A 20,089-nucleotide genomic window follows, 5' to 3' on the forward strand; every position below is an offset into this window, starting at 1 on the left:
GGGCCGAAGGGCCTGTTTCCACACTGTAAGGATTCTATTCTAAATGCAAATGAGCTTGGTCTTACTTTTTGCCAACAATTCTTATTTCCAGATAAGTGTATTTAAGTTATAAAACGCTTCAACAATGTTTTGAACTTCTTCGTGACAAAACCTAGTCCTCAAACCTCTGATTAAACTGTAGCCTTTTCCCCCACCTGATCTGAAACTCTAAATGCCATGAGCATGGAGTTAGGTTCTAGGTAAGAAGGTCGGTGCTGTTGAATCACAAGATACAAGCATTGTTTAGTCACAAATTGAAAGAATAAAATTGTTTGACATTTAACTGACACAAGCTGGTGTTATACTCACCAAAGAAAGTTTTCAAATTAAAGTTATGAAATTTTTATTTGATTATGAATATCAAAACATGTCTTGAAATGGATTACATCTTTAATTAAAATTCACTGGGAATTATATTAAAGAAACAGATTGAAGCATCCAGCTATAGTATTCTGATTGTCATGCACAATGAACTAGTTGTCTCCACAATCGGTAACACAAATGGGCCCATATTGTAACATTATCAACTTATTGCTGCATTCCAACTTGGCTCAGTTAGAAACACAAGTGCTTTTGAATTGCTGGATGGAGGGTGCAAAGTTAATACAGTAGTCTGGCCCTACACCTGACAGCAGGAAAGATTTTCCTAATATCCTTTGGTAGAGACTGAAGCTTCATTTGCTTCTGCAGGTAGAAATTGATTTGTTTTATGACACCTTAAGAGAAATAGGTTGCACTCAAGACTTCATCCCTCAAACAGTGTTGACCAAACAATAAAGCCATAAGATATAGGAGAAGAATTAGGCCATTTGGCCCATCAAGTTTGCTCCACCATTTGACCATGGTTGTCATGTTTCTCAGCCTCATTCTTCTGCCTCCTCCCTGTAACCCTTGATCTTCGTAATCAAGAACCTATCGATCTCTGTCTTAAAGACACTCAATGAATTGGCCTCCACAGATTTCTGTGACAACAGTTTCTACAGATTCAATATCTTCCTTATCTCAGTTCTAAAGGGCTGTTGCTTAGACAGATTCCTATCTCATAGCTGGAAGGTTGCTAGTATTGAGTGGCCCTTCACATTTGCCAATGGAATGATTGTCATGAAATTGCAAAATTTATCATGGTCAACACTTTGCGTCAATCAAACATCTCAAATCTCTTTCATACTTTAGCTGTGTTTATCCCTATTTCTCATGAAAGGCCAGAGACCATAGTAAATCTGAAACATTTTTTTGTTTTTCAGTGGACATTTCTTTACAAGGTTTCTGTAGAGTTTACTAACTTGGGGGGGAAGGCATGAAGGGTAATGGTTCATTGCTCCATCACTGTCAGCTGTAGTTCATAACCAGATTGGGAAATAGTGATGAAGTGGCAATTTCATTGGGCTGTTAATCTAAACGCTTAGGCCAATGCTCTGATGACAAGAGTTCAAATCCCACCAGGCAACTGTGGAATTTAAATTTAATGAACAAAATTGAATGATTGCTTCCATTAAATCACTGTGAATTACTGAATTACTGGAATGTGCCATCCTTACCTGGTCTATTCTGCATGTGACTCTAAATTCACAGAAATGTAGTTGATCCTAAAATTGCCCAGTTCAGGTCCGTTAGGAATGGGCAACCAATGATGCACCTTTCCAATGATACCACTATCCCATAGAAAACAAAACTGAGATTAGCTGATAATGTGACAGATTAGTCAATATAATGGTAGTTTGCGGGATATGGGCATTTCAGTAGGTCTATCATTTACTGTCCTGAAAACAACAAATGCTGGAGATCACAGTGGGTCAGGCAGCATAATGGAAAGGGAGGAAACTAACCTTTTCAAGTCTAGATGACTCTTCATCAGAGCTGACATGATGTGAGGGATTGAGGGGTGGAGGGCTGAGGGAGAAAGGATGTTGATATTGCAGATCGAAATGTGAGAATGACAGAACATTGGTGTGTCTAACTGCCAGGCTGGAAAGAACAGACAGTAACAGTGATGTGGGCAGAGAGGGCATGGTGATAGAGAATGTAACAAGTAAAGCTTAAAGAAAGGGAAGAAGTGGGAGTGAGTTCACAATCTGAAGGAGTTGAACTCTATATTAAGTCCAGGGTATTTGAGTTAGGGAGCAGCTACCTCCTTGAATCGCTGCAACATTCAAATGAAGAAGTGCCCACTGTGCTGGAGAGACTAATCTCATCAATAAGGCTATGTAGTGCCCTATAGACAATACCCGGCAGGGATCCAGTGCAGGTTGTTTTAGGATACCAAACTACTTGGTGCAATGAAGAATGTGTTAGCCTGTACGTGTCAGCCTGATAGAAAGGGGCTGCACGTCTAATGATGGGCTGAGTGGCATTCCTCTGGGCTATGATGAAACCAGTTTTTATGCATCCTTCTCCGCATTCACCCTTCCTTTGTATTAATTCTATTATTCACCGAGAGATGATTCATTTCCTCTCCATTTTTTAGTTAAGAAGAACTGGGTGAGGTTGCAGAGAGAAGGGGAAGAAAACCCTCATTTAATGAAAGCTGGGAGAAGGTCTGAGTTTATTCCATAATTATCAGGTCACATTCTCAAAAAAAACTGTGAACTTCAGAGATAATAAAATGTGAGGCTGGATGAACACAGCAGGCCAAGCAGCATCTCAGGAGCACAAAAGCTGACGTTTCGGGCCTAGACCCTTCATCAGAGAGGAGGATGGGGGGAGGGAACTTCAGAGATTTCCCTTCCTCAGTGGCCACAGCGAGCAACAGGAAATTGACTGCTTTTTAGTTACAAGAGGAATTATTTTACTGCAAATATTAAAATGTAGACTGAGAGGTTATAATTGTTTGTCCTGGTGGATGATAGCTCTGTGCATTTAAGATGACATTCCTCTACGCTGTTGACTGGTTGTTTTGATGGTGTAATTGTTTAAAAATCTCTGGTAAGTGAGGAAGATCACAGGAAGACTCTCAGCTTTCTTTTGCTGTTTCCACAAACAATCTAAGCTATGTAAACAGATTTCAAAGCTACAGGATAAAACAAGTACATTAGGAGGCATGTTGAGTTGTAAAAGATTCTAAGGAATACTGCACACAGTGCCCCCTCCATCCCCTCTAACACCCAGTTTAAAGCTTTAAATAAATTATAATCTCTTAACAATCAACACTGCTTGTGGCTCTTCTGAAATGCATCCTTTCTTCTCTTTGTCTTCTTCCATTTCATCTTTGTCTTTCATCTTCAATCCACCTCATCTCAGGCACCCAAAGCAACAGGGCACATTTTTAAATAGTCTGTAGTACTCTTTCTGGATCTGTGAAATACATTCAAAAAGAGAAATAAGTTTTGCTCCTTATTTAATTTGTGCTTTCAAGACACAAAGTATGAAATAAATGGAATCACCGAATTTAACACAACTGGTTCATTATGTCCATGTTGCCTCATTGAAAGAATTACTCAATGCCATGTTTCCTACAACATTGACTTTATCAAGTATTTCATTGGCTGTAAAATGCTTTAGGATATGTAGAGATCATGAAAGGTGCTGCATACATGGAACCCTGTAATGGTTTGCCTGTTCATAGAAGCCCTAAAGCAAAAAGCAGGGGATGGGGACAATCGAAATGTGGAGCTGGTTTAAGGAACAGATATTGTGTGTCCTTGATAGGTATTTCCCTGTCAGGCAGGGAGGAAGCGATAAGGTAAGGGAACCGTGGTTTACTAAAGAAATTGTATCTCTTGTTAAGCAGAAGAGGGAGGCTTATGTGATGAGATGGTTCAGATGAGGCGACGGAGAGTTACAGATTAGTGAGGAAGGATTTAGAGAGAGAGTTAAGAAGAGCAAGGAGGGGGCATGAGCAGGCATGAGCAGGTCGAATAAAGGTGAACCCCAACGCTTTCTATAGGTATGTGAGGAATACGAGGATGACTAGGGTAGGAATAGGCCCAGTCGAAGACAGAAGTGGGAAGTTGTGCGTGGACCTGTGGAGATCGGAGAGGTGCTAAATGATTATTTTTCATCTATTTTCACTGAGGAACAGGAGAATATTGTCGAGGAGATGACTGAGTTACGGGCTACCGGAATTGAAAGGATTGATGTTAGCAAGGAGGAGGTGTTATCAATTCTAGAAGGTGTGAAGGTAGATAGATTCCCTGGGCCAGATGGGATTTTTCCGAGGATTGTCTGGGAAGCTAGTGGGGAGATGGCGGAGCCTTTGGCCCTGATCTTTGAGTCCTCATTGTCTACAGGTTTAGTACCAGAGGACTGGAGGACTGCAAATGTTGTGCCCTTGTTCAAGAAGGGCATTAGGGATGACCCAGGTAATTACAGACCTGTGAGCCTTACGTCTGTTGTAGGGAAAGTTTTGGAAAGGATTATAAGAGAAAGGATTTATAATCATCTAGCAAGCAACAATTTGATTGGAGATAGTGAGCATGGATTCGTCAAGGGCAGGTTGTGTCTCACAAACCTCATTGAGTTTTTTGAGAAAGTGACCAAGCATGTGGATGAGGGTAGGGCAGTTGATGTGGTGTACATGGACTTCAGTAAAGCCTTTGATAAGGTTCCACATGGTAGGCTGTTGGATCAAATACAGAGGCATGAGATTGAGGGAGATTTAGCAGTTTGGATTAGAAACTGGCTTTCTATAAGAAGGCAACGAGTGGTGGTTGATGGAAAATATTCAGCCTGGAGTCCGGTTACTAGTGGTGTGCCACAGGGATCTGTTTTGGGACCACTGCTGTTTGTCATTTTTATAAATGACTTGGACACATGCATAGGTGGATGGGTTAGTAAGTTTGCAGATGATACTAAAGTCGGTGGAGTGGTGGACAGTGTGGAAGAATGTTGCAGGTTGCAGGGAGACTTGGATAAACTGCAGAATTGGGCTGAAAGGTGGCAAATGGAGGTCAATGCGGATAAATGTGAGGTGATTCACTTTGGGAAGAATAATAGGAAGGCAGAATACAGTGTCAATGGAAAGATTCTTGGTAGTGTGGATGTTCAGAGGGATCTTGGTGTCCATGTGCATCGATCGCTGAAAGTTGCCACCCAGGTTGATAGTGCTGTTAAAAAGGCTTACGGTGTGTTAGGTTTTATTGGGAGACGGATTGAGTTCTGGAACTGTGATGTCATGCTGCAACAAAACGCTAGTGCGGCCTCTTTTGGAATATTGCATGCTGTTCTGGTCGCCCCATTACAGGAAGGATGTGGAAGCATCGGAAAAGGCGCAGAGGAGATTTACCAGGGTGTGGCCTGGCCTGGAGCGCAGGGCCTATAAAGAAAAGCTGAGGGATTTGGGCCTGTTCTCATTGGAGAGAAGGAGGCTAAGAGGTGATCTAATAGAGACATACATAATGATCAGAGGATTTGATAGGGTGTTTTCCCGAGGATGATGACTTCAGCTTGTACGAGGGGGCATAGCTACAAATTGAGGGGTGATAGATTTAAGACAGATGTCAGAGGCAGGTTCTTTACTCAGAGTGGTAAAGGCGTGGAACGCCCTGCCTGCCAATGTAATTAACTCAGCCACATTAGGGGCACTTAAACAGCCCTTGGATAAGCAAATGGATGATGATGGGATAGTATAGGGGAGGGGCTTAGATTAGTTCACAGGTCGACGCAACATCGAGGGCCGAAGGGCCTGTTCTGCGCTGTATTGCTCTATGTTCTACGTTCTAAAGTCTGGAAGCATGCCATTCAGCCCACTGAGTCCACACCACCTCTCTGATGTACATCCCACACAAATCCATGCCACTATCCTATCCCTGCATTTCCCATGGCTAACCCACCTAATGTGCACATCCCTAGACACTACAGGCCAATTAAGCATGGCCAAACCACCTAACCCGCACACCTTTGGTCTATGGGAGGAAACTGGAGGCAACCCACGCAGGCATAGGGAAAATGTGCAAACTCCATGCTGACAGTCACCTGAGGCTGGAATCAAACCTGCACCTTTAGCGCTGTGCGGCAGCACAAGCTAACCACTGAACCACCATATCTATTCAAGTGCCACAGCCCTTTCAGGAGGTAGATTATAACAACACACGTCAGATTAGTTTGGATAGTGAGCTTGTGATGCAGAGTGATGCCAACAGTGTGGGTTCACTTCTCATCACTGGCTGAGGTTACTATGAAGGGTTCTCCTTCTCAAACTCTCCCCTTGTCAGCGGTGTGGTGATCCTCAGGTTAAACTACCACCAATCATCTCTCTCTCTTAAGGCAGCAGCCCAGTGGTCTGGTACTACCGTAGTGACGTTATTTTCATGCCAACATGTAGCATTGGAATAAGTCCATCACCATCCCCCCATTGACTGATACTTTACAGTTTGGATACTGCACACATGATAGGCCTTGGAGACTTCCTGATGAAAGACTAAAAACGCGTGTTCTACTGTGTCTCATGTTGAGATAAGCTGTTCCGGTACAGCTACAATGTTGGCATCCACCAGACAATGCAGAAAATTTCCCACTAAAAGCAGGACAAATCCAAACTGGCCCATCAGACACTCTTGATCCTCAACTCAGTGACGGAGGGTGTCATTGGCCATGCTATCAAGTGACACTCGCATAGCGATAAGTCCTGCTCACTGATGCTCAGCTTGGACTCCACCAGCACCTGGAAGTTTCTGACTTCATTGGGTTGAACTCAAGAGGAGAGGTGAAAATGATTGCCCTTCACATCAAAGCAGCATTTGACCAAATGTGGCATCAATGAACCCTGTCGCAAAACTGAAGTCTTAATCTTCAATCTCTCAAGGTGCGATGAAGCTAGAGAATGTGAATTAATATTTGCTTTGGTCCTAGCTTCAAACTACCCCTTTCATTGAAAGAATGAGGTTAATAACTTTATCCTTTTAACTCATTCTAACTGGGATTGAAGAGCAAAGCATACAGAAATAATCAAATGTGTAAATTGACAAGGCCATAAATAACATAAGCCAAGCTCTGGGTCCTTTCCCCAACTGTTAGAACTGAACAAATTTCTTCAGACCCTTGGTTATGCCATATTTGGAATACGGCATACAATTTAGTCTGCATGTGATAGGAAGAGTATAAGGGCACTGGAGAGGTTGCAATGATGATTTACATAGGTGACACTACAACTGAGAGATTACTGCCATCAACAAGACTGAACAGGCAAGGGCTCGATTCTCTTGGAAGTGGAAGACTGAGGAAGGTCTTTAAGAATTTAAAGAAGCTTGGGTAGATTCAGATAACAATGATGTTTCTATTTGTAGGGACAATGAAGTTAATGGCAGCCAATAAATACAATACAGTCACTGACAAGCCCAATGAAAAATTAAGGAGGAATAACATTATCTAGAGAAGTGGCTTCACAGCATTGTATTTAAAGAAGTACTGGATAGTTAATGGGTAGCACAGTGTCTCAGTGGTTAGCGCTGCTGCCTCATAGTGCCAGGAACCCAGGTTTGATCCCACTCTTGGGTGACTGTCTGGGTGGAGTTTACATGCCCTCCCCGGGTCTGCCTGGATTTCCTCTGGATGGTCTGGTTTCTTCCTACAATCTAAAATTGAGCACGTTAAGTCGGCTGGCCATGCTAAATTGCCCATAGTCTCCAGGGCTGTGCAGGTTAGATGGATTAGCCAGGGGAAATGCAAGGTTACAAGGATAGAGTGGGTCCAGGTGGGATGCTCCTTTAAAGGGTTGGTGTGGACTTGGTGGGCCGAAAGGCTTGCTTCCACACTGCAGGGATTCTCATGAAGAGTAATGCTGATAGGGTAAGATGAAGGTAAAGTGGGAGGAGATGCAAAGTGATCATGAATGCTAGCCTGGGCCAATAGGCCTGAATGGCATTTTTTATAGGGAGAGAAGCAGTTGCCTGAATGTGCTCTTTCTGTGCTTCAGGGAGAGGAACAGTTGCCAGGATGGATTCTTTATGTACTATAATTACCAGGAACCTCTGATAGACATTTACACACGAGATAATGAAGTATTTTGATATTTAAGATTCAACAGCTGAAAATCAAAGTGATGACTGAAGTGACTCTGTTGACATGAGGAAAATGAGACCAAAAACCAAGAGGAAAATAGATAGTATTGATTAAAGGGAAAATGTCTGAAAATATTGATCAGAGAGTTAGCATGTCATATGCTCATACACTTTGACCTTGCCTTGTGGAGATGATGGAACCCTTTGCTCACTATAACTGGTTATATCCTCATTGCAGCATTAAGAGAAATGTTGTCAAGCTCAGCTAATGTTGACACATACCTTTCCGAATCAATAAACCTTGAACAGCAGAATGTATATTGTGTGCCAGGACCCATCAGGAAATCCTCGCTAAATAGGAACAATAATGAGGATAAGAATGCTACCAGAAAAGTGATTTCAAATCTGTTTACTATTTAGTTAGATGATGACCTTTTCTGCCAAAATGATCTTGCCACAAGCTATTACTGCAAGGTTAACCTTCAGCAATTAACCTTTAAGGAGAAATAAAACAGACTCTTCACACAGTCAATGGATGTGCTGGGGTTGATTGCAGAAAGCTATGAGAGAAAGCACACAGTCAGATCAGTGGTGAAGGCAATATCTAGCCGATGTTCGTGAAGACAAATGCCTTGCAATCATCTTAGTTCTGAATGTAATCATTCTGAATCACTTCTGTCTGTTGTATTAGCAACAGTGTTTTCCTTCACTCTTTCATTCTTTACTTACTTAGTAATGCTGGTAAATGCTTTGCACGAGATATGGAAGATGCAATTTACCAGCACGGTATGAAGGGCAGGAACGTAACTTGTTTTTTTTTGTTTTAGGTATGGATTCACATAGAGATAGGTAATTCAGAAGGTAATACTTTGGGGCATGACCAAGCCCAAGCAAGCTCTAATAACTCTCAAGACTATTCTAATGCATTTATGTTCAGTAAATAATAGCGTGATTATAGCTGGGAAGGCAAATTGTTATGAAAAGATGCAATCAACGTATTATTTTCATAAAAAGATTACGTGGACCCATGTGCACAAATGTTTTGAAACACTGAGCTAGGCAGATAGGAAGGCGTGTGGAATACAAGGAAGTTCAAAAGGGCAGGGGGATCTTGAGGAGCTTGTCCACAGATCCCTGAAGGTGGCAAGACAGGTTAATAGAGTGATTAAGAAGCCATACAGAGCACCTGCATTTATCAGTCATGGCAGAGATGATAAGAACAGGGAGGCTATATTGGAGATACACAGCACTTGAGTTTGGGTAGGTGATGTGTAATAAGGCAGACTTGATGAGGAAGCTTAAGGTGAAGGAACTCTTAGGGGGCAGTGACCATAACATAATAGAATTGACCCTGCAGTTTCAGAGGGAGAAGCTGGAATCAGATGTAATGGTATTACAATTGAGTAAAGGGAACTGCAAAGACATGAGGGAGCAGTTGGCCAGAGTTGATTGGAAAGGGAGCCTTTTTCTGAAGAAGCGTCCCAGCCCAAAACGTCAACTTTCCTGCTCCTCTGAAGCTGCGTTCCTCCAGCTCCACACTGTGTTATCTCAGACTCCAGCACCTGCAATTCTTGCTGTCCGTGGCCAATAAAATGCTGGCCATCTAGTGATGCCCATGTCCCATGAGTGAAAAACGAAACGATGCCTCGTCATTTATTTAATTGCTGTATGTTGGGTTTGCTGTGGGAAAATTAACTCCAATATTTCCCATGTTGCCTATTCTGCAAGTGTTTTTCATTGGTTGTAAAATACTTTGGTATATCGTGAGTTTATAACAGGTGCAAAATGTGTTGCTTCATCTTCCTTTCACCTTGACTTGCTATTAGTGTTATAATATCGATGCCCCCCCAACTCTCACATCCGTGAAAAAGATTCGTCCCCTTTCACATTTCTGGGAGGGTTACCGTTTTGTTGAGAAATATCACTTACTTTTTTTGATAGGATGCAGAGAAATACAAAGATGAACATCCCTTGGAATACATTAGAGATAGTGAACAGATATGCCGTCACCATGGATCCCTTGATAATGTGCAAAACACCGAAGGTCCAGGTGGCTCCAAGGAGGAAGAGCAATGCCATGGCACCACGGGCACATGATCTGCCAATACAATGAGATTGTTTGTGAGATCTCATTCATCACCAGTTAAAACTGGCCATTCAATCACCATCATGGGTTCACTGCACAGTAGCATTATAGAATCCCTGCAGCGTGGAAACAGGCCAATCAGCCCATTGAGTTCACACTAACCCTCTGAACAGGATCTCACTCAGACACACCCCCTCTTGTAACCCTGCATTTCTCATGGCTAATCCACCTAACCTACACACCCCTGGAATGCTACGTGCAATTTTCCATGGTAAATCCATCTAAACGGTACATCTTTAGACTGCGGGAGGAAACCCAGACACAGACACAGGGAGAATGTTCAAACTCCACACAGACAGTCACTTGAGGCTGGAATTGAACCTGGGTCCCTGGTGCTGTGAGGCTGCAGTGCTAACCACTGTGCCACCGTGCTGTCCTGTCTTCACTTTAAGGAGACACCTTCCTTGCTGTCTGCCTTTTCAGGTGGGTGTATATGATCCTGTGGCACTATTCAATTGGAGCGCATGGAAGTCCTCACTGATCTCAGAATCACCAAATTGCTATGACGCAGAAGGAGGCCATTCTTCCATTGTGCCTGAACCAATTCATTAAACGAGCATCATTGCCAAGTGCCAATCTCCTGCTTCCCCCCCTAGCTTCATGAACTATTTTTATCCAAGTATTCATGCTATGCCCTTTTGATCCCCTGGTATGGATGTATTACCACCCAACACTAAAAAAGCACATTACAATTTGTGGGATCTTTGATTCTATCCTGTGATTATGTTTCTACAGTATTTTGAATGATCCCAAGGGTGTGAAAGGCGCTATCTAAATGCAAGCGCTTCACTGGCTCTTGATCACTGCTCCACAATGCTGATGGGAAACACCATGAGCAGGTTGGATACAGTGGAAAGGGAGAAACTGTTAATGCTCTTTAAAGAGAAAAGGAGAGGGTTTAAACTGAAAATGATGCACAAAGAAACCAAGGGATTATGTGACAAAACTCTTTGTCTCCTAGCGAGTAGCTGGGTTTTGAATGCTCTGCCTGGAAGTGTGGTGGAGGCAGGTTCAATTGGCCCATTTAAGAGGGACAGTAGATGACTACTTGCACAGAAATTGTGTGTGAGAGATTGGCAATGATGTTTGTTTGAAGAGCCAGTGCAGGAAAGATGGGATGAATGGCCTCTTTCTGTACCTTACCAATTCTGTGAGAAAAGCTAAAGTCGTTGACTTATGTGATCTAACCGATTGTGTTCCCGATCCATTCAATCAATGACAAATTGAGTCATGCTATGTGCTGTGCTGTTCGGGATCCTATCCTCCCTATCCATTGTGACCACTGAGGGGGTTTGTGGCTAAATAGAATCATACAATTCCGACAGTGTGAAAGCAGGACATTCAGCCCATCGCGTCCACACCAACCCTTCAAAGAACATCCCATCTAGCCCACCCCCTACCCTATCCCTGTAACCCAACACTTATCATGCCTAACCCATCTTGCTCACATATTCCCAGACAAGTGGGCCATTCAGCATGTCCAGTCCACCCTAACTGACACATCTTTGTGCTCCATAGATCCATAAATCCCTACAGGGTGGGAACAGGCCCTTCGGCCCAACAAGTCCACATTGACCCACAGAGTATCCCACCTAGACCCATCCCCTATAACCACCTAACCTACACATCGCTGAACACTACAGGTAATTTAGCATGGCCAATCCACCCTAACCTGCACATTTTTGGACTGTGCGAGGAAACCGAAGCACCCGGAGGAAATCACACAAACTCCACAAAGACAGACGCCCGAGGGTGGAATTGAACCTGGGTCCCTGGCGCTTTGAGGCAGCAGTGCTAACCACTGAAACTTGTACAAAGCAACTCAGCTGCCTCAAACTGTACTCATGAAATTGAACCTCAGTCCAAGTCTGCGAGAGGAGGAAAAAAAATCCACAGAAATTTCAAATGAAAGTAAAGAGAAGCCTCCAAATGTGGCTCCTGGGTTCATTAACTGCTCCAGCAGTCTGGTGATGGCTTTAGTTGAATTATACTGTTGTCACATTTAGGACAGGGGCTATTCATCACAGGGGATTAACAATCTCTCGCTGTTCGCTGGATTGTGGAGCTTTGTCCTCAGTTGTTACTCTTGGTGGCCAGCTGATTGCTAGATGTATCTTGCTTAGTGTGAAGGAGCAATTCTGTTGGGTTTCTTCTGCAATTGTTGTTGGCATTGCATTTTCAGCCATAACCTCTATTCTATTCTTGGATACCTGAGAAACTGTCATCATCTTTTCAGAGAGAATTTAAAAAGTTATACCGCAAAAAATAAATGCACAAATCATCACATCATAGATTGGAATGAGAAAAGCAAGGTCATTTCAAACTGGTAAGGACAAATTGACTGGGCCTTATTATAGGGAGCCACTGCAAAGTGATTCTCGAAACACAGTTGTATCTAAATCGTGAATTTAAATTCTCTCAATGCAGCTGGGAGATTTTAGAAAAGTATCTGTAATAAAAAGCTCGTACCAGTAATGATAGCTGTTGTATTGTTGTAAAAATCCCATCTCAGAAATATACTATTTGCACTTAATCTGTCTACATGTGACTCCAGGACCACAGCAATGTTGTTAAGTCTGAAGTGCCCTTGAAACTGCCCCAGACATTGCCGAGAGGCAGTGATGCTCACATCTTATACTCTAATGAAAATGAGTAATGACTGGAAAGAAGCCTTTCAAATGATGGAAGGTTTTGATACAGGCAGAGAAAATGTTTCTTGTCATGGAATCATGGAGTCACATACATGGAAACAGACATCCCCAATCTGACCTAGTCCCTAATAATAGAACCAGGTCCTTCCTTCTAACTTGTCCACGCTGACCAGATATCCTAAATTAATCTATTCCCATTTGCTGGCATTTGACCCATATCCCTCTAAACACTTCCTATTCATATACCCATCCAGATGCCCTTTAAATGCTATAATTGTACTCACCCCCATCACTTGCTCTGGCATTTAGTTCCATAATTGCACCACCCGCTACATGAACATGTTACTCCTCAGGTTCTTTTTAAATCTTTCCCCTCTCACTTACCTGCACCTTCTAGTTTTGGACTCCCCCCATTCTAGGAAGAAAACTGCGGCTATTTACCCTATCCATGCCCCTCAAAATTTTATGAGGTCACCTCACAGCCTCCAATGCTCCAGGTAAAAAAAATCATCAGTCTATTCAGCCTCTCCCTATAATTCAAAACCTCCAGTCCTGGCAACATGCTTGTAAATTTTGTTGCACCCTGTCAAGTTTAATAACACCCTTCCAACAGAAAGATGAACAGAATTGTACACAGCGTTCTAAAAATGGCCACACCAATGTCCGACACAGCCACAACATGACATCTCAACTCTGCCACTCAATGTTTTACAAAGAAACATAGGAGATAGGGGCAGAATGAGGCCATTTGGGCCTTCAACCTGCACTGATGTTCTTCATGATCATTGCTGATTGTCCAACTCAATAGGCTAATCCTGCTTTCTCCCCATAACCTTTGATCCCATTCACTCCAGGTGCTATATCTAGTTGCTTTTTGAATGCATTCAATGTTTTGGCATCAACTATGAATTCCACAGACTCACCACACTTTAGATGAAAAAATGTCTCCTTATCGGCATCCTAAATGGTCTATCCTAAATTGTCGTAATGTGACCTCTGACTCTGGACACACCCACCATCAGGAACATCCTCCCTGCATCTACCCTGGCTAGTCCAGTTAGAATTTTGTAGATCTCGATGAGACACCCCCTCATTTGTCTGAATTCTAATGAAAACAGTCCCACCATAGTCAATCTCTCTTCATACGTCAGACCTGTCATCCCCGGAATCAACCTTGCAAACCTTCGCTGCCCTCCCTCGAGAGCAAGGGCATCCTTCCTCAGGAAAGGAGAACAAAGTTGCACTCAATGTTCTAGGTGTGGTCTCACCAAGGCCCTGTATAATTGCAACAACACATCCCTGCCCCTGTACTCAAAACCTCTCGCAACGGAGGCCAACACCATTTGCCTTCTTTACGCCTGCTGCACCGGCATGCTTACCTTTAGCAACTGGTGCACAAAGACACCCAGGTCCCGCTCACACTCCCCTCTCCCAATTTACAGCCATTCAGGTTGTAATCTGCCTTCTTGTTTTTGTTACTAAAGTGAATAATCTCACATTTATGCAAATTATACTGCATCTGCCACTGATTTGCCCCCTCACCCAGCCTGTCCAGATCATGTTAAAGGATTTCTGCATCCTCGTCACAGTTCACCCTCCTGCCCAACTTGGTATCATCTGCAAACTTGGAGATGTTACATTTTGTTCCCTCATCCAAATCACTAATATATATTATGAATAGCTGGGGTCTCAAGCACCAATCTCCATGGCACCTCACTAGTTACTGCCTGCCAATCTGAAAAGGACCCATCAACTCCTAGTCTTTGTTTCCTGTCTGCCAACCAGTTTTCTATCCATCTCAATACACTTTGTACAATCCCATGCGCTTTAATTTTGCACATTAATCTTTTATATGGGACTTTGTCAAACGCTTTCTGAAAGTCGAAATATACTATATTGATTGGTTCTCCCTTGTCAACTCTAGTGGTTACATCTTCATACAATTCCAACAGATTTGTCAAGCATGATTTCCTCATCATAAATCCATGCTGACTCTGTTTGGTCCTACCACTGCTTTCTGAATGCTCTGTAATAAAATCCTTAACAATGGATTTGGGAATTTTTCCCACTACTGATGTGAGGCTCACTGATCTATAATTCTCTATTTTCTCTCTACCTCCCTTTTTGAATATTGGAATGACATTAGCCACCCTCCAAACTGAAGGGACTGTTCTAGAGTCTATGGAACCCTGGAAGATGACCACTGATGTATCCAATATTTCTATAGCCACTTCCTTAAGTGCTCTAGGATGTAGATTATCAGGCCCTGGAGATTTATCAGCCTTGAATCCTAGCAAATGCCCCAGGACCATGTTCCTCAGTTCTTCTCTCTCACTAACTCTTGCCAATAAAGACAAGTCTACCTGTCACTCCACTTTCAAGGAGGTATGTACCTGCACCCCTCGGTCTCTTTGTTTGGCAACACTCTCCATGAGACCAAATCCAGAGGACATCAATATAAGATTGATTAGAGCTGGTAAGATTTGAAAGGTCTTGCCAGAGTAGATGTAGAGAGGATGTTTCCTCTGATGGGAGAGATCACTGTTTAAAAATAAGCAGTTACCCTTTTAAAACAAAGATGAGGCAACATACTTTCTGTCAGAGTGTTGCAAGTCTTTGGAACTCACTTCCTGAAAAGGCAGTGGAAGCAGTCTCTCTAAATACTTTCAAGGTGGGCCGAGATAGATTTTTGTTAAACAACGGGGGTGCAAGATTATTGGGTGCATTTGTGGATCTGAGAACACAAACAGATCAGCTATGCTCTTATTAAACAGTGGAGCAGGCCCTGGCATCCACTCCTTGTCCATATGTTTGTAAGATCATCCCCAAAAAGAATTGAGCAGAAGCTGCCAGGATCCCTTGAGCTGTACATGCTGGCGATCTGCAACAAGCAAAAACAGAAACTGCTGAAGAAACTCAGCAGGCTTGGGAGGATAGTTGAGGCAGAAAACCTCACAACCTCTAAACGATACCTGGCTAAGCACTTGAAGTGTCATAACATTCAAGGCTATGGGCCCAGTGCTGGAAAGTGGGATGAGTGCAGCTATACAATAAAATTGGCAGTACAGACTTGATGGGCTGAAGGGGCTCGTCTCTATTGTATGCTTCTGTGATTCTATGATCCCATAATATAACCCAATCCATGGTAATGCAGAATCACACTATGTTGTGCAAATTGGTTACTCTATTGATTACACTAATATCTAACTTTATATTGTAATTCCCGAAATGATCAGGTGAGTATATTTGAATACTTGGGTAAGGGGGTGTGCTTATACAGGTTTATAAAATCGAGAGGGATGTAGATAAGGTGAATGGCAAGTGTCTTTTCCCTGGGATGGGGAGGAAACAGCGGTAACATTTTAAGCCCAGTTGTAAAAGTGGCAGCTAGGTAAAAGTGGTATTCATGCTGACTGATGATGGGTGCTAGAATGGGGAGGGGGTGGTGGGTGGGCAAGTGTGCCAGGCAAAGGTGTGAGCATATACTTGAGAATGAATCCATTTCTTCAGCAAGTTGCATTTTTCAATGCGTTTTGCATCATCTTGACAACCATGCCATACAGCAATCCTGTTCACTGTAACCATGGCCCCACGCCTGATATTGTGCGACTGAGATGCTATATTCACTAGATCACTGAGGCACCCAGCCTATTGCACACTGAAGGTAGTCCTGAATGGCCCTGTTTTTGCTGACACTGAGTCGCCTTGCCCGTTACTGAGTGTACCACCGTGTCAATATGTTTTTAGCCAATCTAACAATTAGGCCATGAATTACGCTATCAGATGGTGTAATTGAGTTATCCAATTGCAAATTGGCCTAACCTATTGTGTTATCGAACTGAGTTACCTAATGTGTTATGAACCGCCCTAAAACCATTCTGTTCATAAAACTCCAGAATTGGACAATTTCATTGAATCTTCAATCGATTAGGAGCACTCAGTGAATGGAATGAAGCTCAAAGGAAGAGAGAGATCTTTGGGTGCTTGTAAACGGAACCCTGAGGGTGGCACAGCAAAGTGTGGAGCTGGATGAACACAGCAGGCCAAGCAGCATCTTAGGAGCACAAAAGCTGATGTTTCGGGCCTAGACCCTTCATTAGTAAACGGGGATGGAGAGAGGGTTCTGAAATAAATAGGGAGAGAGGGGGGAGGTTTCAGAGCCCTCTCCCCATCCCCCTTTTCTGATGAAGGGTCTAGGCCCGAAACGTCAGCTTTTGTGCTCCTAAGATGCTACTTGACCTGCTGTGTTTATCCAGCTCCACACTTTGTTATCTCGGATTCTCCAGCATCTGCAGTTCCCATTATCCCTGAGCGTGGCATGATAGGTTAATAGGATGGTTAAGAAGGCATGTAGAGCACTTGAGTTTATCAATAGTGGCATGCACTAAAATTGCAAGGAGGTTTTGTTGGATTTGTATGGACTTTGGTGAGGCCGCAGCTGAAGGATGACATGAAGTTTAGATCCCTGCATTACAGGAGGATTGCACTGGAGGGGGTGCAGAGGAGATTCATCAGGATATAAAACAAAGAATTGTGGATGCTAGAAATCTGAGACAAAAACAGCAATTCCTGGAGAAGCTTTGGGTTCAGTAATGTTGGACTCCAGTCACTGGACTTGGAACATTAACTCTGCTTTCTCTTCATAGTTGCTGCCAAACCTCCTGAGTTCTTCTAGCAATTTCTGCTTTTTGTTTCACATTCACCAAGATGATGCCTGGATGGCCCGTTTTAGCCAAGAAGAGAGGCTGGATAAGTTCAGGCTATTTTATTTTAGGAGCAGAGAAGGTTGAAGGGTGTTAAGATGTGTAAAATTGTGAGGGACATTGACAAGGCGGATAGAAAGCAGAACTGAGGAAGGGTCACCAGACCTGAAACATTAACTCTGATTTTTTTTCTTCACAGATGCTGCCAGAGATTTTCCAGCAACTTCTGTTTTTGTTTGTGGTCCACAGCATCCACCAGTTATTTTGGTTTTTATGTTTAGAGGGGATTTGAGTTTTTTTCACTCAGAGGGTGGTGGGGATACAGAATACATGGCCTGGTAGGGTTTGTTATGGCAAAATGCTTCACAACTTTTAAAAATAATACGTGGACAAGCACTTGAATTCTCATAACACTGGAGGCTCTGGGCCTAGTGCTAGAAAGTGGGACTAGTGTAGATTTAACGTAGCTTTGGCAGTACAGATTTGATGGGCTGAAGGGCCTCTTCCATATTTTGTGATTCTATGATTCGGCAATCCACAAGATAACCCTATCCATTATTAGACAGAATCACAGTATATTTGTAAGTTGGCTACTTTATTGATTACACAAATATTTACCTACATATTTTGTTTTCTTTTATTCATTAATGGGATGATTACATCGCTGACCAGGCAGCATTTGTTGTCCATCCCCAAATGCCCACAGGGCAATTCAGAGACAACTACATTGCTGTTTTCTTCCCTGAAGGGCATTAGTGAAACAGATGGGTTTTTCCGGACAATCGGCAATGGATTCAAGGTCATCATTAGATTCTTAATTCCAGATATTTTACTGAATTCAAATTCCACCATCTGCCATGGTTGGATTTGAACCCAGGTTCCCAGAATGTTATCTGGGTCTCTAGAATAACAGTCCAGCAATAATACCACTAGACCATTGCCCTCCCATTATAATTCTCATAATAATCAACATAATCATTTGTAGTGGAAAGGTGGCTCAGTGGTTAGCGCTGCTGCCTCAGAGCACCAGAGGCCCGGATTCAGTTCCACCTTGGGTGACTGTCGCTGTGGAGTTTGCATGTTCTCCCTGTGTCTGCGTGGGTTTCCTCCCACAGTTCAAAGATATGCAGGGTAGGTGGATTGACCATGCAAAATTGCTCCTCGTGTTCATGGATATGCAAATTAGGTGGGTTATAGAGGGATGGGCCTGGGTGGGTGGACTTGTTGGGCCAAAGGGCCTGTTTCCACACTGTAATGATCCTATGATTCAATGAAGTGAGTATATTTGAAATATTGGTTGAGTAGTTCATGTGTAGAATCAACTTCCTGAGAAAGCTTATGAAACGGGTACAGTTACAATGTTTAAAAGACAGCTAGATAAGTAGATAAACAGAAAAGGTTTGCAGGGATATGGACCAAGCACAGGCAGGTCAGGCTAGTTTAGATTGGGGTTATGGATGGCATGGGCTGGTTGGATTGAAGGGTCTGTTTCTGTGCTCTATGACTCTATGAATCATTTTGAAAATATTATATTTCATTACAGAAATAAAAGAAATGGTGGCAAAGTGACACAGAAGTTTTTTTTTAAAAAAAATCCAAAGTCAGAGATAATGGGAACTGCAGATGCTGGAGAATCCAAGATAACAAAGTGTGAAGCTGGATGAACACAGCAGGCCAAACAGCATCTCAGGAGCACAAAAGCTGACGTTTCGGGCCTCTCTGATGAAGGGTCTGGGCCCCAAATGTCAGCTGTTGTGCTCCTGAGATGCTGCTTGGCCTGCTGTGTTCATCCAGCTTCACACTTGTTATCTTAGCCAAATTCAGAAGCTTGTTTTGTTAACAAATTTCATCATAAAATACTAGATACGTTCTTGGTTTCAAACTTACCTAATATTTTCATAGCAGCTCACTTCAGGTTTCAACATGGAAGTGTGTCGGAATACTTTGTATATAATGACTCCAAATGCCAGCAGATTAACCTGAAAATCAAGAATGGGCATTATAAGGCAAATCAGACAGAAGGCAGATTACTGTGTGAAAATGGCTATAATTTGGGAGAGGACGGTGTGCAGGGGGGCCTGGGTGTCCATGTGCATCAGTTGCTGAAGGTAAGCATGCAAGGGCAGCAGGTGGTAATGTTCTGAGATACTACTACATATGAACTTGTGCTATCAAGCAAACAGGCGCCTCATCACTGCTTGTGCCACACTATTGGGTATTTTGCCTACTCAAAGGGGAACATTTACACGCCAGGCATTTAGATGTTGCAGGGCAGAGAGAAAACCCAAATGAAGCAGCATCACTGTTTCTAGCAAAGCCTAGGGCAGATGCTGGCTCAGTGGTTAGCACTGGTGCCTCTTAGTGCCAAGGACCTGGGTTTGATTGCAGCCTTGGGCAACTGCCTGTCTACAGTTTTACACGTTCTCCCTGTGTCTGTGTGGGTTTCCTCCGGGTGCTGCAGTTTCCTCCCAAAGTCCAAAGATGCGCAGGTTAGTTGGATTGGCCGTGCTAAATTACCCATGGTGTCCAGTGCACACAACTCTCTGTAGTTTCTTACAGTCCTGGGCAGAGCAGTTGCTGTACCAAACTGTTACTTGGTGATTTGATTTGATAGAA

The 20,089-nt window shown here is 43.0% G+C and overlaps 1 protein-coding gene across 1 annotated transcript in view; it reads right to left on the reverse strand.

Moving 5' to 3' along the window:
• Positions 1-365: 365 nt before the first annotated feature.
• Positions 366-20,089, reverse strand: part of adgrl4 (adhesion G protein-coupled receptor L4) — a 129,336-nt gene continuing 109,612 nt past the window's right edge. The window contains exons 13-15 of the mRNA XM_048540025.1: positions 19,361-19,452; positions 9,903-10,071; positions 366-3,330 (exon numbers count right to left, since the gene is read on the reverse strand). Of these exons, the coding sequence (XP_048395982.1) occupies positions 3,268-3,330; positions 9,903-10,071; positions 19,361-19,452 (324 nt within the window). The 3' untranslated portion in view covers positions 366-3,267. The remainder of the gene's footprint in view (positions 3,331-9,902; positions 10,072-19,360; positions 19,453-20,089) is intronic.

This window comes from Stegostoma tigrinum, chromosome 8 (genome assembly GCF_030684315.1).
Source record: "Stegostoma tigrinum isolate sSteTig4 chromosome 8, sSteTig4.hap1, whole genome shotgun sequence".
Classification (NCBI taxonomy): domain Eukaryota; kingdom Metazoa; phylum Chordata; class Chondrichthyes; order Orectolobiformes; family Stegostomatidae; genus Stegostoma; species Stegostoma tigrinum.